Below are 17405 nucleotides of genomic sequence, written 5' to 3'. Positions count from 1 at the left end.
AGACCCTTTCTCTCCCAGGATGCTACTAAGACCTTAATACACTCACTGGTCATCTCAAGATTGGATTACTGTAACCTCCTATCTGGCCTCCCCAAATCCCATCTCTCTCCTCTCCAGTCTGTCCTCAATGCTGCTGCACGGCTTATTTTCCTCTCCAAACGCTCTACATCCTCCTCACCTCTCCTACAAGCCCTCCACTGGCTCCCCTTCCCCTTCAGAACCCAATTCAAGGTTCTCACACTCACTTACAAAGCCCTCACCCATTCCTCTCCCATTTACATCTCTGGTCTCATCTCCCTTCACTTTCCTGTCCGCCCTCTTCGATCAACAAATGCACACCGCCTCTCATGCCAACTGATTACTTCCTCCCACTCCCGCCTCCAAGACTTTGCCCGTGCTGCTCCCCACCTCTGGAACTCTCTCCCTCTCCCCATCAGACTCTCCACCTCTCTACAATCCTTCAAACGGGCTCTCAAGACCCACTACTTCATCACAGCCTTACAGCTCTCATCCTAACTTGCTACTACATGCTCCTTCCTCCCTGTCTTCCCCATTTGTATCATGCCCGTCTGTCTGCCCCTCCCCTTCAGAATGTAAGCTCTTGCGAGCAGGGCCCTCTACCCTCTTGTGCTTCTTCATCTACTTCTTACTCACAACTAGGACACTTAACACTTGGTGCCTATGCTTTGTTGCTTATGTGGGTGTTATGGCCACCTATGTATCAATGTATATTATCCATGTCCTTGTCCTTCATTGTATTGTATTTTACTGTAAGTCACTTTTTGGTTATGTACCTTGTAAGGCGCTGCGGAACACTTGTGGTGCCATATAAATAAACGATGATAATAATAATACACAGATAGAAACAATATGCAGTAATAACGAGAAGCATCTGTATATAGCCCCATCTGTCTGTCTGTAAGGGGGGGGGTCTGAGTTCACAGACTCAGACACTTACCCAGGGCTAGCATTAGAAATCTTGAAGCCCGATACTCATTTTTGGGCCCCCCCATCCGTTCCTGGTAGGAACAGGTGAGTCGGCTGTCAGATCATCGGCCCCGTGTCCCTTCAGCCTTATCCCTCCTAGTCTCTCCAGCCCTTTCCTGGTGTCTTGTGCACCACCCCCCCCTCATCCTGCAGGTCTCATTGCTCACACTGTCTCTGCCGCCTCGTCCCCCCTCTCTGTCTCCATATCCAGCAGACAATAATATATTTATGTTAATATTTAGTATTTTGGGGGGCTCTTAATTGTATTAATTAGAGGCAAATTAGTACAGATATTTAATGTGGCTCTTTATTATGTTCTGCCCGGACAGAAAGTTAAAACTCCTTGTCGCCTGCTCAGTCTCACCAGCCAGAGCCATTTTCTGCCGAGTTTCCAGCTCGTGTCTTTCACATTCGTCCTTTCAAGCTTGAAACATACCACCTGTTCCTGGGTGTTTTTAAATAGCAAGGAGTCCTTGCACTCCAAGACTGCACATCTAATGAGGCACACTGAGGGTAAGACCTATTATATATATGCTGTGTCAGTTTTGGGACTGGTATTGGGGTGCGGGGCTCTCTGGGCTGGTGTGGCTGGACTGCTTCATGGCATCATAGTGTCCACTTTTTCACTTCTTTAGTTTGTTTTGATATGTAGGACTTTATACACTTTTTATTATAACCTCCTACTTATGTAGGATTTAACACATAGGCTTTCTTCTTTATTATTCTTTAACCCTCACTTTAAATCTCACACTAGTGTGATGCCATGGGGCGGTTCTGCTGGGTTGGTCTGGGGGGTCCCGTTCCCTGTATTTGTTCCATAGGAGTGTTAGGGACCTGCCTGATAGAGGTCACCTGGATGCGGTGGGTAGGCCCATAATTATGGCCATTACTATGCAAAGAACCTCTTTGATGCAATTTAGCAGTTATATTATTAGGTTCAGCATGGTTACAGTGTGCACTTGCATTTGTCTCTTTATGCCTGCAGCACTACAAGTCTCAGCAGGTAGCACCTCACATTGTGCTTAGGGTGTGCAATCTAGGGCCCCTCCCCCTATGTATAACATATCACCGGAACAGACTGGCGAGTTTGCCAGGTAAATGCAAAGTCACCGGTATTAAATCTGACAACTTTGAGTCCAAACTCGACTGTTAGTTCACCTCTAATTGGTGGAGTCTTAAACCCACAACCTATTAGTTTCTGGCCTCAGTATAAAGAAAGATGAGTATGTAGCTTTTACAGACATCGTAGCATGGTACTAGTTTATAAATTGATGGGTGCCAGACTATCTCTCTGATGAATTAATCTTAGTTGCATAATCACCGTAACATCACACAATATTATTTGTCCCCAGAGCTGACAGTCTCACTGATTGTTTTTATTCAGCCTTTGTTCTATCAGGGTCTCTCTTTGCCCTGATCTAACCTCACTACATGGTATGTGTCCCCATTTAGCTGTCCTATATACTGCCCCACCCGATGGTCACGGTGCTGTGCCTCTGATCTCCTACCACTGCTCGGAGAAGTATTACAGGCTCATGTTTAAGCAAGTTCGCTCAGGATGTCTTCCAGTGCGTAAAACTGCACTGATCTGAAGGCACAGGCTGGTATGTACCAGTCGGGGGCAGGCAGAGCTCCAACAGAAGAGCAGTGAGTCAGATGATCAACTGTCACACTGCACCTGCACTAACAGTTACTAATTTCCTCCAACTGTCACACTGCACCTGCACTGACAGTTACTATTTCCTTCAAACACATTCTTATATGCCATGGTCTCCAATGCTGGTCTGCAGAGATTTCTGCTCGCCAATGATTTCTGTTCTGCACTGATTTCTTTTAGCTATCTGATTTCTGTCCTGTAACTTATGTAAGTCACTGCTCCTGATATACCCCATTGCAAACAGTGTGAGAATAAGCCTGCCTGCATTGTCATTTACTCCTAAATTGCATAGTTATCCAAATGTGAATGACATCTATGTTCCTTGTCAAAGCTTTCCCCTTTTAGTATATCACATTCAAACGAAGTTTAGTTCTTTTCACATCTCAGCCTTTAAAAGTGTGTTAAAGCATGACCAAAGCAATTAGTCACGAGGTGCTTTCTGCCATTGCCACTGCGTTCTCCCTCTCTTCCTTAGGGTAAGATAGGGAGAGTAACCTGCATTATTGCATCAGAAAAGGAGGCATCGCTTACCCCTATAAAAGGTTATAAACATCGCTTTGGGGTTATAATCTAAACTTCTGTAAAAGTATATTTCAGGGAAATTAATACGAGTTATAAAATAGTGAAAACATGGCTTAATACATAAGATCTACGCACACTTTTTTAGATGGATCTTTCTTGCACCAGGGTACGTGACCTTGCAGCAGAGGAGCGTGGCCTCAAAGGAAATGCCCCCCTGTTTTCACCATGCTAGGGGCATGGGCAGCGCTCTGGGAGCTGTGGTGCATGTCACTCTCACGAGATGCATCTGTGCCGTGTGTGGCTGCAGGGTTGCCATCCAGAAATACCAATTTCACAGAAGGAGAGAAGAAGCCACACATGGAGCAACCTGTCCACCTCCGCCAGGGTGCGGCTGCTAATCTCGGGATGTGCCCATTTTCGGACTGGTGTCTGACTACTAATCAGGCCCTACATGTACATAATAGGTCAGGGTGGTTGTGTGTCTGATGTACTAAGAGAGAAAGTACCAACCAATCAGCTCCTGTCAGTTTACAGGCTGTGCTTGAACAATGACAGGAGCTGATTGGTTGGTACCTTATCACTCTCCACTTTCTCTCTCCAAGGCTTAGTACATATCCCACTATGGCTATGTGTGTATTTAGAGGCCTATGTACAGTATCAAAGCTGGGAGAGAGCTAAAATTGTGAGAGATAAAGTACTAACCAATCAGCTTCCAATTTACATTTTGCAGGCTGTGTTTTATAAAATGATAGCTAGGAGCTGATTGGTTGGTGATTTATTTGTTACAGTTTTCTCTCTCTCCCAGCTTTGATACATAGGCCCCTTAGTGTGGATCCGGCTAATACGTAACGAGCAGCAGCATGGCCCTGAGGAGTCCTGGAATGGTTAATGCACAGAACGGAGTCTCACAGTCATACTGGGGGCGGTATCTCCTCTGAACTTTGCACATAATAAACAGGAACAGCTTCAACCTTAAAACTCTAATTAATCCCATGCTCAGTACACAGAGGCTGTGATCCACTTACCACCATGGCTGCAGATCCAGGGAGCCCCAGAGCCAAACAGCAGGTTATCAGGATAACCTACCTGCTGGCGGCTGTGGATATCTCCTGTCTGTTCATGCAGTTTGCAGTCACTCCGGTAAGTAGTGATCTGTGTTATGTGAGACATCCGTGCCTGGTGCCCCGGAGAGCTCAGGGTATCCGTACCCTGCAGGCTGTACGGACTGTCACATAGCAGGACATTCATTATAAGTTACACACATGGACTGTCACATAGAAGGACATTCATTATAAGTTACACACACATGGACTGTCACACAGCAGGACATTCATTATAAATTACACACACATGGACTGTCACACAGCAGGACATTCATTATAAGTTACACACACATGGACTGTCACACAGCAGGACATTCATTATAAGTTACACACACATGGACTGTCACACAGCAGGACATTCATTATAAGTTACACACACATGGACTATCACACAGCAGGACATTCATTATAAGTTACACACACGGACTGTCACATAGAAGGACATTCATTATAAGTTACACACACATGGACTGTCACACAGCAGGACATTCATTATAAGTTACACACATGGACTGTCACACAGCAGGATATTTATTATAAGTTACACACACGGACTGTCACATAGAAGGACATTCATTATAAGTTACACACATGGACTATCACACAGCAGGATATTTATTATAAGTTACACACACGGACTGTCACACAGCAGGACATTCATTATAAGTTACACACATGGACTGTCACACAGCAGGACATTCATTAAAGTTACACACGGACTGTCACACAGCAGGACATTTATTATAAGTTACACACACATGGACTGTCACACAGCAGGATGATTTATTATAAGTTACACACACAGACTGTCACACAGCAGGACATTCATTCTAAGTTACACACACATGAACTGTCACACAGCAGGACATTTATTATAAGTTACACCCTCGGACTGCCACACAGCAGGACATTTATTATAAATTACACACACATGGACTGTCACACAGCAGGACACTCATTCTAAGTTACACACACAGACTGTCACACGGCAGGACATTCATTATAAGTTACACATACAGACTGTCACACAGCAGGACATTTATTATAAGTTACACATACGGACTGTCACACAGCAGGACATTTATAAGTTACACACGCGGACTGTCACATAGCAGGACATTTTTTATAAGTTACACACACAGACTGTCACACAGCTGGACATTTCATGATATGTTACACGGACTGTCACACAGCAGGACATTCATTATAAGATACACACAAACTGTCACACAGCAGGACATTCATTATAAGTTACACACATGGACTGTCACACAGCAGGATATTTATTATAAGTTACACACGGACTGTCACACAGCAGGACATTCATTATAAGTTACACGGTCGGTCACACAGCAGGACATTCATTATAAGTAGCACACACGGATTGTCATACAGCAGGACATTCATTATAAGTTACACATACACGGACGGTCACACAGCAGGACATTCATTATAAGTTACACACACGGACGGTCACACAGCAGGACATTCATTATAAGTTACACACACACGGATGGTCACACAGCAGGACATTCATTATAAATTACACACACTGACTGTCACACAGCAGGACAATCATTATACTGTAAGTTATACACACGGACTGTCACACAGCAGGACATTCATTATAAGTTACACATGGACTGTCACATAACAGGACATTCATTATAAGTTACACACGTGGACTGTCACACAGCAGGACATTCATTATAAATTACACACATGGACTGTCACACAGCAGGACATTCATTATAAGTTACAAACATGGACTGTCACACAGCAGGACATTCATTATAAGTTACACACATGGACTGTCACACAGCAGGACATTCATTATAAGTTACAAACATGGACTGTCACACAGCAGGACATTCATTATAAGTTACAAACATGGACTGTCACACAGCAGGACATTCATTATAAGTTACACACACGGACTGTCACACAGCAGGACATTCATTATAATTTACACACAAGGACTGTCACACAGCATGACATTCATAACTTTTACAGGGGGATATGTATCAAACCTTCTACAGAGGACAAGTGCAGGTGTTTCCCATAGCAACTAATCAGTTTAGAACTATAATTTATCTAGTACAGCCTATAACAATGATCGGTAAACGCTGATTGTTGCTATGGGCAGCACCACCAATGATAAATAGACCCTAAGGGACTGATTCTGAGAGTCATGGTGAGACTTGAACCTAACATGCAGAATAATGTTATTGTGCATAATACTAACAATGGTTCTGGTAATTGGAAATAGTTGGCAGCTTTGTACAAAATAAAAAAACATACTACATTATTTTACTCCCTGAAAACCAAGCCTCCTAACATTGACCATCAGGGCTTGGTCAAAATGTCAGCATTCTAACCAATGGGACAGTCTAAGCAATGGGGCATTCTAACGAATGAGCATTCTAACCAGTAGGGCAGAACTCATCTTGTAAAGTCCCCATCACGAGTTACAAGTATTTTTTGTGTTGTCAAGCAGGAATTCGCTTTCAGCAAAGGTTTGTGCAAATAAAGGATGTTTTATTGATGTATTACACATACGTACACAACCGAAGCCTACAGAGAAGTGGAACGCTGGAGTCGGGATCTGGTCAGAATGTTGACACCACAATGTCGACAGGTTCTGAATCTCAATATGAACCAATAGTATATATATATACCCAAGGGAGCGCTCTTCTGAGGAAACCGTTGTATGCTTCAATAACGGAGAAACGCGCTAAGTTTGTGGATCTAATACTGGTTGTTTTACTAGTGGACCCGCTCAACATTGTGGTACTATGGATGAAAAATCTCCGCTTTATATATTAGAGCCGTGACATCTCTCCATATCTGGGCGTCGATGTGTTGCTCCCATTGCCGCTGACGTCACTGCACTGGCAAGCGGTGTCTCTGATCATCAGATGAGGAACGTAATTCACAGCATTGCCCTACCACCTGTACTATCTGGGGACTTTGCCTTTGCTCAGGATTTCCCTAAGGTGGTGAGACTACGGTATATGGACACAAATGATGCTGGTACATTGGCTCTGCTAACCAAATACCTATACCACTAGTGGATTCCCACAGGATCTTCTGATTGACATTTTCAAGCGATCATAATTCACCAGTCACCAGTGATATATCTCTATGAGAATATGTTGATATAGTATATTACCTACACTGTATCTTTTATCTGAATCCCATTGATGTTTTTATATGTAATGTTATATATGCATTAAATTTAAAACTAATTAATTCAGCGCTCCCTTGGGTATATATATATACAGTCTTTGTTCATGTTGTTTTAATTGGGTAGTGTTTCCATCACTACCATTGGGAGCTGCTATATAGCTAACAATTGTTCATTATTGTATTCTATTGGTTGTGCCTAATATATATACATAGGTATTTTTTGTTTTCTGAATCTCAATAGTCAGAATGAGATGTAATTATGATCCCGGCACTCCTACCGCTGACCTCCCAACAGAAAGTATTGGGGTTAGTGGGAGCGTTAGCACCCGATACTTACCTTCGGGATGCTGGCAGTCGGGATTCTGGTCCCGGGAACCGGACGCTGACGGGATTTCGGTGGCGGTATTTCGACCGTCGGCATTCCGCACGTTGGGTGCTAACGACATCCCATTTAATCCATGGGTTAGGACTTCAAGGGTTCCCATGTGATTCTAGAAATACACCGATTCCGCTCAACCTTCTGCCCACAGCTCTGCATTTCTTTTCCAGACCCATCTGCCTGGAGAATGTTGCTGGTATCCGGGACTTAGCCAGGGTGTTAATTCTAGCTGTATATTAATCTGCAGTTGCCCTTGGTCAAGGCACTGTGAGGCGGTGATACCTTCTTATCCAGAGATTAGTCCTTACAGTCACTGCTAGCTGGCCTCTCTGGCTACGGGACACACTTACCTCTACTGAGAAATACAGTCCTAATATTACGCATCATAGTCACTGTATGCTATGCTATCCATTCATATGAACTACCCAGTCCTCATTCATTTCCCATGTTACAGTATCTGGCAAGGAATCTCGGTCTGGACACTGTGGGGTTTGGCTACTTACAGACGGTTTTCGGGATTCTTCAGCTTCTGGGTGGCCCCATATTCGGCAGGTAAGTCGGGCAATATTGTACTGTCATTTTCTCCCCATCCAGGAACTTCTAATTAAGGTCTGCTTTGTCAATCAGATACTATGGATGCTCAAAGCAGCACAGAGTATTTTATGAGATGAGTCAGCCGATCTTGTGGGTGGCAGGGACTTGTTCACTGCTGTGATTAGTGAGAAGACAAGTCACAAATTCCCTCACACTCATAATTCATTTAGTACAGTGGTTCCCAAGCTTTAATGAATCATGGCGCCCTGGAGTACCATCGTTATTTCACGGCACCGCTTGGCAAAAAGTTTCTTGTTGAGAAATTCAGCAAAAACGATTAAATTAAGTAAATTGTGCTTATATGTCATCTTAGGCCAGTTATGTGGTGGTAGACGGGGTTGCGCTTCTCTGTCCAAATATTTGAAGATTGGCAGTAACCAGAACTGGTTTTGCCTATTACATAAATAATTTGAGTTAGTCCTGAACCACCAACCTGTGGAAAGCCTGCAAGTATCCTGCGGTACACATTTCTTGGGCAAGGATTAGTTTTGTTACAGGACATATGCGGTGTATATAATGACACAGAGGTGGCAGCCATTTTGAACAATGAACCTGTATTCATGAAACTGCAGCCAATCAGCTTCCTAGAAGTGAGTGACCTCACTGAGGCACTTCATGTCTGACATTCACATCCACAGCACACTTGGAATGTCCGTGAAACTCCAGAATTTCAGAGAGTTCTCCAGGACTTTTCCCAGATCCTGCATCTCCTTCTTGTGAGGTGGACAGAGCAGTGGCAGTGCCTGATGGGAAACTTTGTCTCACCAGTCCCTGCATCAGTCCCATCATCAGTCTCTGCTTTCATAGCATGAGAACATTGGGTGGGATCTGATCATGTGAATTGTGTTATTGCACAGCGGATGGCAGGACAGTGATAATTAGGAATGTGCAAGCTCGGATTAGTTCCTGCCAAATTCGGATTTTTCCCGCCAAAAATCGGGTCTCAGAAAGAGGCAAAACGTCATCTTTCATGGACAAACATCATCAATCCTGGACATAAGTCCATGAAAGATGATGTTTGTCCATGAAAGATAACGTTTTGCCGCTTTCTGAGACCCGATTTTTGGCGGGAAAAATCTGAATTTGGCGGAAGGAACATGGGAACCGTATCGGGGGCCTAACTGCACCTCCTGTAGACGGCCTTTGTCTGGGTGCTTTGTTCCCACTCCCGTTCCCCTCAGCAAGCCTGCACCTATGGCCCTCAGGTGTGTGCTCTTCACACAGAGTATTTACATTAGAGCTGATTGCTGAGATGTTTCTTTACATGAGGATGATTTTATCAGGTCAGTCACCTCCGTACTACAGTGTTATGTGTAAGGTGTCACTGAACTTATCTTATTCCAGGGACCTGTTAATCATTTATAATTACAATATTGCTTATGGAAATCCTTGAACTTGTGGGCTGTATCTCAAATCCCAGTTTTAAAAAACCGAGCCGTACCTCACCTTCTGTTGTGACAGGGCCTGATTCAGCAAGCCATTGCTATTGCGATTAAGCACGCAGACGGGCGATTGTTGCGTACTGAAAACGCGTATTCATCGCACTGCGCGAAGGCTCCACTGCGTTCACACTGCAACCACGCAGACCCATCGCAGAGTGATTGCCAGGAAGTGACCATTTGGGGTTGTTAATGGGGGGGGGTGGCGAAACGCAGACAGGCCAGTGTGGTTGATCCCCGTTACAGGGGCATGCATAAATTAGCCATTGCGACGGAATCCGCAGTTTGAGTACTTACTGCGTGCAACGAGGTTAGCAATTATTAAGTAAGGTCAGGGCTGCTGTAATTCTGTGTGTGGGACCGATGGTACTCGATGTTACCGATGTTTGTGAAGGATTTAAAAGTATTACGGACGTGAGATAGCGGTAGTAGGAGACAATGGGCGTTTCTGTGCTGGCCATGTGACGGCATTGCGATTGCAATCATTGGCATATTTTCGCAGCACATCTGAGTGCGATTACGGAGCTGCGATCGCAATAATTGGATGCACAGACGGTGTAATGGTTAGCGTTACTGCCTCACAGCACTGAGGTCATGGGTTCGATTCCCACCACGGCCCTACCTGTGTGGAGTTTGTATATTCTCCCTGTGCTTGCGTGGGTTTCCTTCGGGTGCTCCGGTTTCCTCCCACACTCCAAAAATATACTGGTAGGTTAATTCGCTCCCAACACAAATTAACCCTAGTGTGTATGTGTGTGCGCATGTGATAGGGAACATAGGCCCTCATTCAGAGCCACTCGCTAGCGGCAGTACGCTCGTTCCGAGCGATGTTCGCACATCTGCGCATGCGTACGGATCGTTATACGCATGCGCGAACCAGTCAGTGTCGCCGAAATTCATGTGCTCGCAAAATAGCGAATGCCTGATAATTTGAGTGACAGGATGAGGCGTATGTGGGTGGTAACAGGGGAAGGTGCTTGTAAACGGGGAGTGGAAATCAGAACGCAGGCGTGCTTAAAGGTCAAAACGGGCGTTTTATGGGTGTGCATATTTAAAACAGCAGCGTCATTGACCACGTCACTGGGTTTTTTTTAAGCCAGAACTGTTCGCAAGATTGTGGTAGCAAAAACCAACCACAAGAATAGCGAGCAGTTCATACGCTGGTCGATGTACTCGATTAATCTAATAAATAGCGGACATGACGTATGGTGCGAGCGGCCAGGGGGCGTTTTTAACAAATAAACGAGCGTATGTTTTGCTCGCTCGTTCAGACTTAGAGGTGTGAACAGACTGCAATTTGCGAACGGATCATTTGAATAGCCACCCCTTGTTTTTGAACGAACGACCGCAAATAGCGAACGGCTCTGAATCAGGCCCATAGATTGTAAGCTCCACTGGGGCAGGGACTGATGTGAATGGGCAAATACTCGCTGTAAAGCGCTACGGAATAAGTGTGCGCTATATAAATAACTGGTAATAATAAATAAATAAATATCGATCCTTGCTGAATCAGACCCACTGTTACATCTAAATAATTTCTAGTATAAACACAATTTATAAAATTCTAGTTTTAAAATGTCAGTATTGATTGGGGACCCTACAAGAGCCTTGCACATCAGTCAGTCTCACCGGGTGCCTTGTCCTGTTCTGTTCCTCTAACAAATGGGAACGGGGGAGAGGGAAAAGAAATCTCTTGTAGGTGATGTAGAAAATATATGTTCTAATACGTAACTTTAATAATGAATTAAAATAAAAAATGTTTTAATCCTATCCAATATAAGGCATATGAGAAGCGAGCGAAATCATCATAAATAAAAAGTGTGCAAAAAAATAAAGATGTGATTTAAAAACTGTTAGCCGGTGTCTAATTATTTATGATAATAAATAATTACGTCATTGATAATGCTCCGTTATTTTGTTAAGGGGATATCAATCCACTTTGAACATAAGAAGGAACAGGAATCTATATGATTCATAAGTGTCCAGTTGATTCTGGGATACGTTTAAGAAGCGTATCTCAAGCGTATCTTTCCCGAATCCTCTATCCCGCCTAGGGTTAAATGACAGGCGTCTAAAATCTAGACGCCTGTCATTTTCCCGACGCCGGTAGACAGGCACCCGGCATCCCGATCGAAGGGAAGCCGGACGCCGCGAGCGGACAGCCACGGGGGGGGGGGGGGGGGAGGGTTAGGTTTAGGGCACCCAGGGGGGGTAGGGAGGGTTAGGGTTAGGCACCTCCCCCGGGGGACTTAGGGTTAGGCAGCGGGGAAGGGGGGGTTATGGTTAGGCACTTAGAGGGGGGAGGTTAGGATTAGGCACCTGGGGGGGAGGTTAGGGTTAGGCACCCCTAAGGAGGGTTATGGTTAGGGGGGTTGGTTAGGTTAGTTTATACTTACCTTAGGGACGATGGGGATTTCCAACGCTGTCGGGCTTCCGCTGTCGAGCTTCCGCTGCCGGGCTCTGCTGTTTTGTCGGGCTGCCGCAGCCGGGAATCGAACTGCTGGTCATGCGGCAGCCGGGATCCCATACCGAATGCTTTGATTCTATGTTATATATTAGCTACATAAGTAACTCTCAAGTTAACCACAACAATATAAAAGGGATACAAATGGTTTGTAACGTAATACACTGTACATCCCTTATTGAGGTTACTATCTTATAACTGTTCAATCCTAAAACAAAAAATGGCAGCTGCTCAATCAATCTGGCAGTACACTTCAGGTGCATGAAAGGGAGGGGTCATACCAAGTAGAAAAAAGGGGGGGTTAACCCCCTATTGTTCCTCGGCACACTGAATTATACCTGCAGCACTATATGGTAATAGAATTTCAGAGATATTGGTTACATGCATTCAGGGCCGGTTCTAGACATTGTGGAGCTCAGGGCAAAAGTTCCCAGTTGTGCCCCCCCCCGCCCTCCCCCCCAAAAACAAAAAAATACAAAAATACTTTTTTAGATGACGTTCCTCTGCATGTGCTGAAAGCGCGAGCGCTTCCGGAAAGGGCACAAGTCCTTGCGGAACACCCCCAATTCATCACACTGTGGGGCGTGCCCAGCACTTACGAAGGTGCTGGGCTTCCCCCAAGCTCTCCCCTGGTGGCGAATAATTGCCATGTGCAGTAATGCCCTGTATAACACATTATGCCACACGCAGTAATGCCCTGTATAACACATTATGTCACATGTAGTAATGCCCTGTATAACACATTATGTCACACGCAGTAATGTCCTGTATAACACAATATACCACACGCAGTAATGCCCTGTATAACACATTATACCACACGCAGTAATGCCCTGTATAACACATTATGCCACACGCAGTAATGCCCTGTATAACACATTATGACACATGTAGTAATGCCCTGTATAACACATTATGACACACGCAGTAATGCCCTGTATAACACATTATACCACACGCAGTAATGCCCTTTATAACACATTATGCCAAACGCAGTAATGCCCTGTATAACACATTATGACACATGTAGTAATGCCCTGTATAACACAATATACCACACGCAGTAATGTCCTGTATAACACATTGTGCCACACGCAGTAATGCCCTGTATAACACATTATACCACATGCAGTAATGCCCTGTATAACACATTATGCCACACGCAGTAATGCCCTGTATAACACATTATGCCACACACAGTAATGGCCTTTATAACACATTATGCCACACACAGTAATGGCCTTTATAACACATTATGCCACACGCAGTAATGCCCTGTATAACACAATATGCCACATGCAGTAATGCCCTGTATAACATATTATGCCACACGCAGTAATGCCCTGTATAACACATTATACCACACGCAGTAATGCCCTGTATAATACATTGTGCCACACGCAGTAATGCCCTGTATAACACATTGTGCCACACGCAGTAATGCCCTGTATAACACATAATGTCACACGCAGTAATGCCCTGTATAACACATTATGTCACACGCAGTAATGCCCTGTATAACACATTGTGCCACACGCAGTAATGCCCTGTATAACACATTATGCCACACGCAGTAATGCCCTGTATAACACATTATGCCACACGCAGTAATGCCCTGTATAACACATTATGCCACACGCAGTAATGGCCTTTATAACACATTATGCCACACGCAGTAATGCCCTGTATAACACAATATGCCACACGCAGTAATGCCCTGTATAACACATTATGCCACACGCAGTAATGCCCTGTATAACACATTATGCCACACGCAGTAATGGCCTTTATAACACATTATGCCACACGCAGTAATGCCCTGTATAACACAATATGCCACACGCAGTAATGCCCTGTATAACACATTATACCACACGCAGTAATGCCCTTTATAACACATTATGCCACACGCAGTAATGACCTGTATAACACATTATGCCACACGCAGTAATGCCCTGTATAACACATTATGCCACACGCAGTAATGCCCTGTATAACACATTATGTCACACGCAGTAATGCCCTGTATAACACATTATGCCACACGCAGTAATGCCCTGTATAACACATTATGCCACACGCAGTAATGCCCTGTATAACACATTATGCCACACGCAGTAATGCCCTGTATAACACATTATGTCACACGCAGTAATGCCCTGTATAACACATTATGTCACACGCAGTAATGCCCTGTATAACACATTATGTCACACGCAGTAATGCCCTGTATAACACATTATGCCACACGCAGTAATGCCCTGTATAACACATTATGCCACACGCAGTAATGCCCTTTATAACACATTATGCCACACGCAGTAATGTCCTGTATAACACATTGTGCCACACGCAGTAATGCCCTGTATAACACATTATGCCACACGCAGTAATGCCCTGTATAACACATTATGCCACACGCAGTAATGCCCTGTATAACACATTATGCCACACGCAGTAATGCCCTGTATAACACAATATGCCACACGCAGTAATGCCCTGTATAACATATTATGCCACACGCAGTAATGCCCTGTATAACACATTATGCCACACGCAGTAATGCCCTGTATAACACATTATGCCACACGCAGTAATGCCCTGTATAACACATTATGCCACATGCAGTAATGCCCTTTATAACACATTATGCCACACGCAGTAATGCCCTGTATAACACATTATGCCACACGCAGTAATGCCCTTTATAACACATTATACCACACGCAGTAATGCCCTTTATAACACATTATGCCACACGCAGTAATGCCCTTTATAACACATTATGCCACACGCAGTAATGCACCTTACACAGTATGTCTTACACAGTAATGGCCTTTATAACACATTATGCCACATGCAGTAATGCCCTGTATAACACATTATGCCACATGCAGTAATGCCCTGTATAACACATTATACCACACGCAGTAATGCCCTTTATAACACATTATACCACACGCAGTAATGCCCTTTATAACACATTATGCCACACGCAGTAATGCCCTTTATAACACATTATCCCACAAGCAGTAATGCGCCTTACACAGTATGTCTTACACAGTAATGGCCTGTATAACACATTATGTCACACGCAGTAATGCCCTGTATAACACATTATGCCACACGCAGTAATGCCCAATATAACACATTATACCACACGCAGTAATGACCTGTATAATACATTATGTCACACGCAGTAATGCCCTGTATAACACATTATACCACACGCAGTAATGCCCTGTATAACACATTATGCCACACGCAGTAATGCCCTGTATAACACATTATGCCACACGCAGTAATGCCCTGTATAACACATTATGCCACTAGCAGTAATGCCCTGTATAACACATTATGCCACACGCAATAATGCCCTGTATAACACATTGTCACACGCAGTAATGCCCTGTATAACACATTATACCACACGCAGTAATGCCCTGTATAACACATTATGCCACACGCAGTAATGCCCTGTATAACACATTATGCCACACGCAGTAATGCCCTGTATAACACATTATGCCACACTCAGTAATGCCCTGTATAACACATTATGCCACACGCAGTAATGCCCTTTATAACACATTATGTCACACGCAGTAATGCCCTGTATAACACATTATGCCACACGCAGTAATGCCCTGTATAACACATTATGCCACACGCAGTAATGCCCTTTATAACACATTATGTCACACGCAGTAATGCCCTGTATAACACATTATGCCACACGCAGTAATGCCCTTTATAACACAATGTGCCACACGCAGTAATAGCCTTTATAACACATTGTGCCACACGCAGTAATGGCCTTTATAACACATTATGCCACACGCAGTAATGCCCTGTATAACACATTATGCCACACGCAGTAATGTCCTGTATAACACATTGTGCCACACGCAGTAATGCCCTTTATAACACAATGTGCCACACGCAGTAATGGCCTTTATAACACATTGTGCCACACGCAGTAATGGCCATTATAACACATTATACCACACGCAGTAATGCCCTGTATAATACATTGTGCCACACGCAGTAATGCCCTGTATAACACATTATACCACACGCAGTAATGCCCTGTATAACACATTATGCCACACGCAGTAATGCCCTGTATAACACATTATGCCACACGCAGTAATGGCCTTTACAACACTTTATGCCACACGCAGTAATGCCCTGTATAACACATTATGCCACACGCAGTAATGCCCTGTATAACACATTATACCACACGCAGTAATGCCCTTTATAACACATTATGCCACACGCAGTAATGCCCTTTATAACACATTATGCCACGCGCAGTAATGCACCTTACACAGTATGTCTTACACAGTAATGGCCTTTATAACACATTATGTCACACGCAGTAATGCCCTGTATAACACATTATACCACACGCAGTAATGCACTTTATAACACATTATGCCACACGCAGTAATGCCCTGTATAACACATTATGCCACACGCAGTAATGCCCTGTATAACACATTATGCCACACGCAGTAATGCCCTGTATAACACATTATACCACACGCAGTAATGCCCTTTATAACACATTATACCACACGCAGTAATACCCTGTATAACACATTATGCCACACGCAGTAATACCCTTTATAACACATTATGTCACACGCAGTAATGCCCTGTATTACACATTATACCACACGCAGTAATGTCCTGTATAACACATTATGCCACACACAGTAATACCCTGTATAACACATTATACCACATGCAGTAATGCCCTGTATAACACATTATACCACACGCAGTAATGCCCTGTATAACACATTATACCACTCGCAGTAATGCCCTGTATAACACATTATGCCACATGCAGTAATGCCCTGTATAACACATTATGCCACACGCAGTAATGGCCTTTATAACACATTATGCCACACGCAGTAATAACCTGTATAACACATTATGCCACACGCAGTAATGCCCTGTATAACACATTATGCCACACGCAGTAATAACCTGTATAACACATTATGCCACACGCATTAATGCCCTGTATAATACATTGTGCCACACACAGTAATTC

General features: G+C 44.0%; 1 protein-coding gene across 1 annotated transcript in view; it reads left to right on the top strand.

Moving 5' to 3' along the window:
• Positions 1 to 4019: 4019 nt before the first annotated feature.
• SLC67A1 (solute carrier family 67 member 1) overlaps positions 4020 to 17405 on the top strand; it is an 83186-nt gene continuing 69800 nt past the window's right edge. Inside the window, exons 1-2 of the mRNA XM_088451809.1 lie at positions 4020 to 4306; positions 8292 to 8389. Coding sequence (XP_088307935.1) covers positions 4196 to 4306; positions 8292 to 8389 — 209 coding nt within the window. The 5' untranslated portion in view covers positions 4020 to 4195. The remainder of the gene's footprint in view (positions 4307 to 8291; positions 8390 to 17405) is intronic.

This window comes from Taudactylus pleione, unplaced genomic scaffold (assembly GCF_031769625.1).
Source record: "Taudactylus pleione unplaced genomic scaffold, aTauple2 ptg000027l, whole genome shotgun sequence".
In the NCBI taxonomy this organism is placed as follows: domain Eukaryota; kingdom Metazoa; phylum Chordata; class Amphibia; order Anura; family Myobatrachidae; genus Taudactylus; species Taudactylus pleione.
Note: the sequence above shows the minus strand (reverse complement) of the source record. Positions and strands in the feature narration are given on the sequence as shown.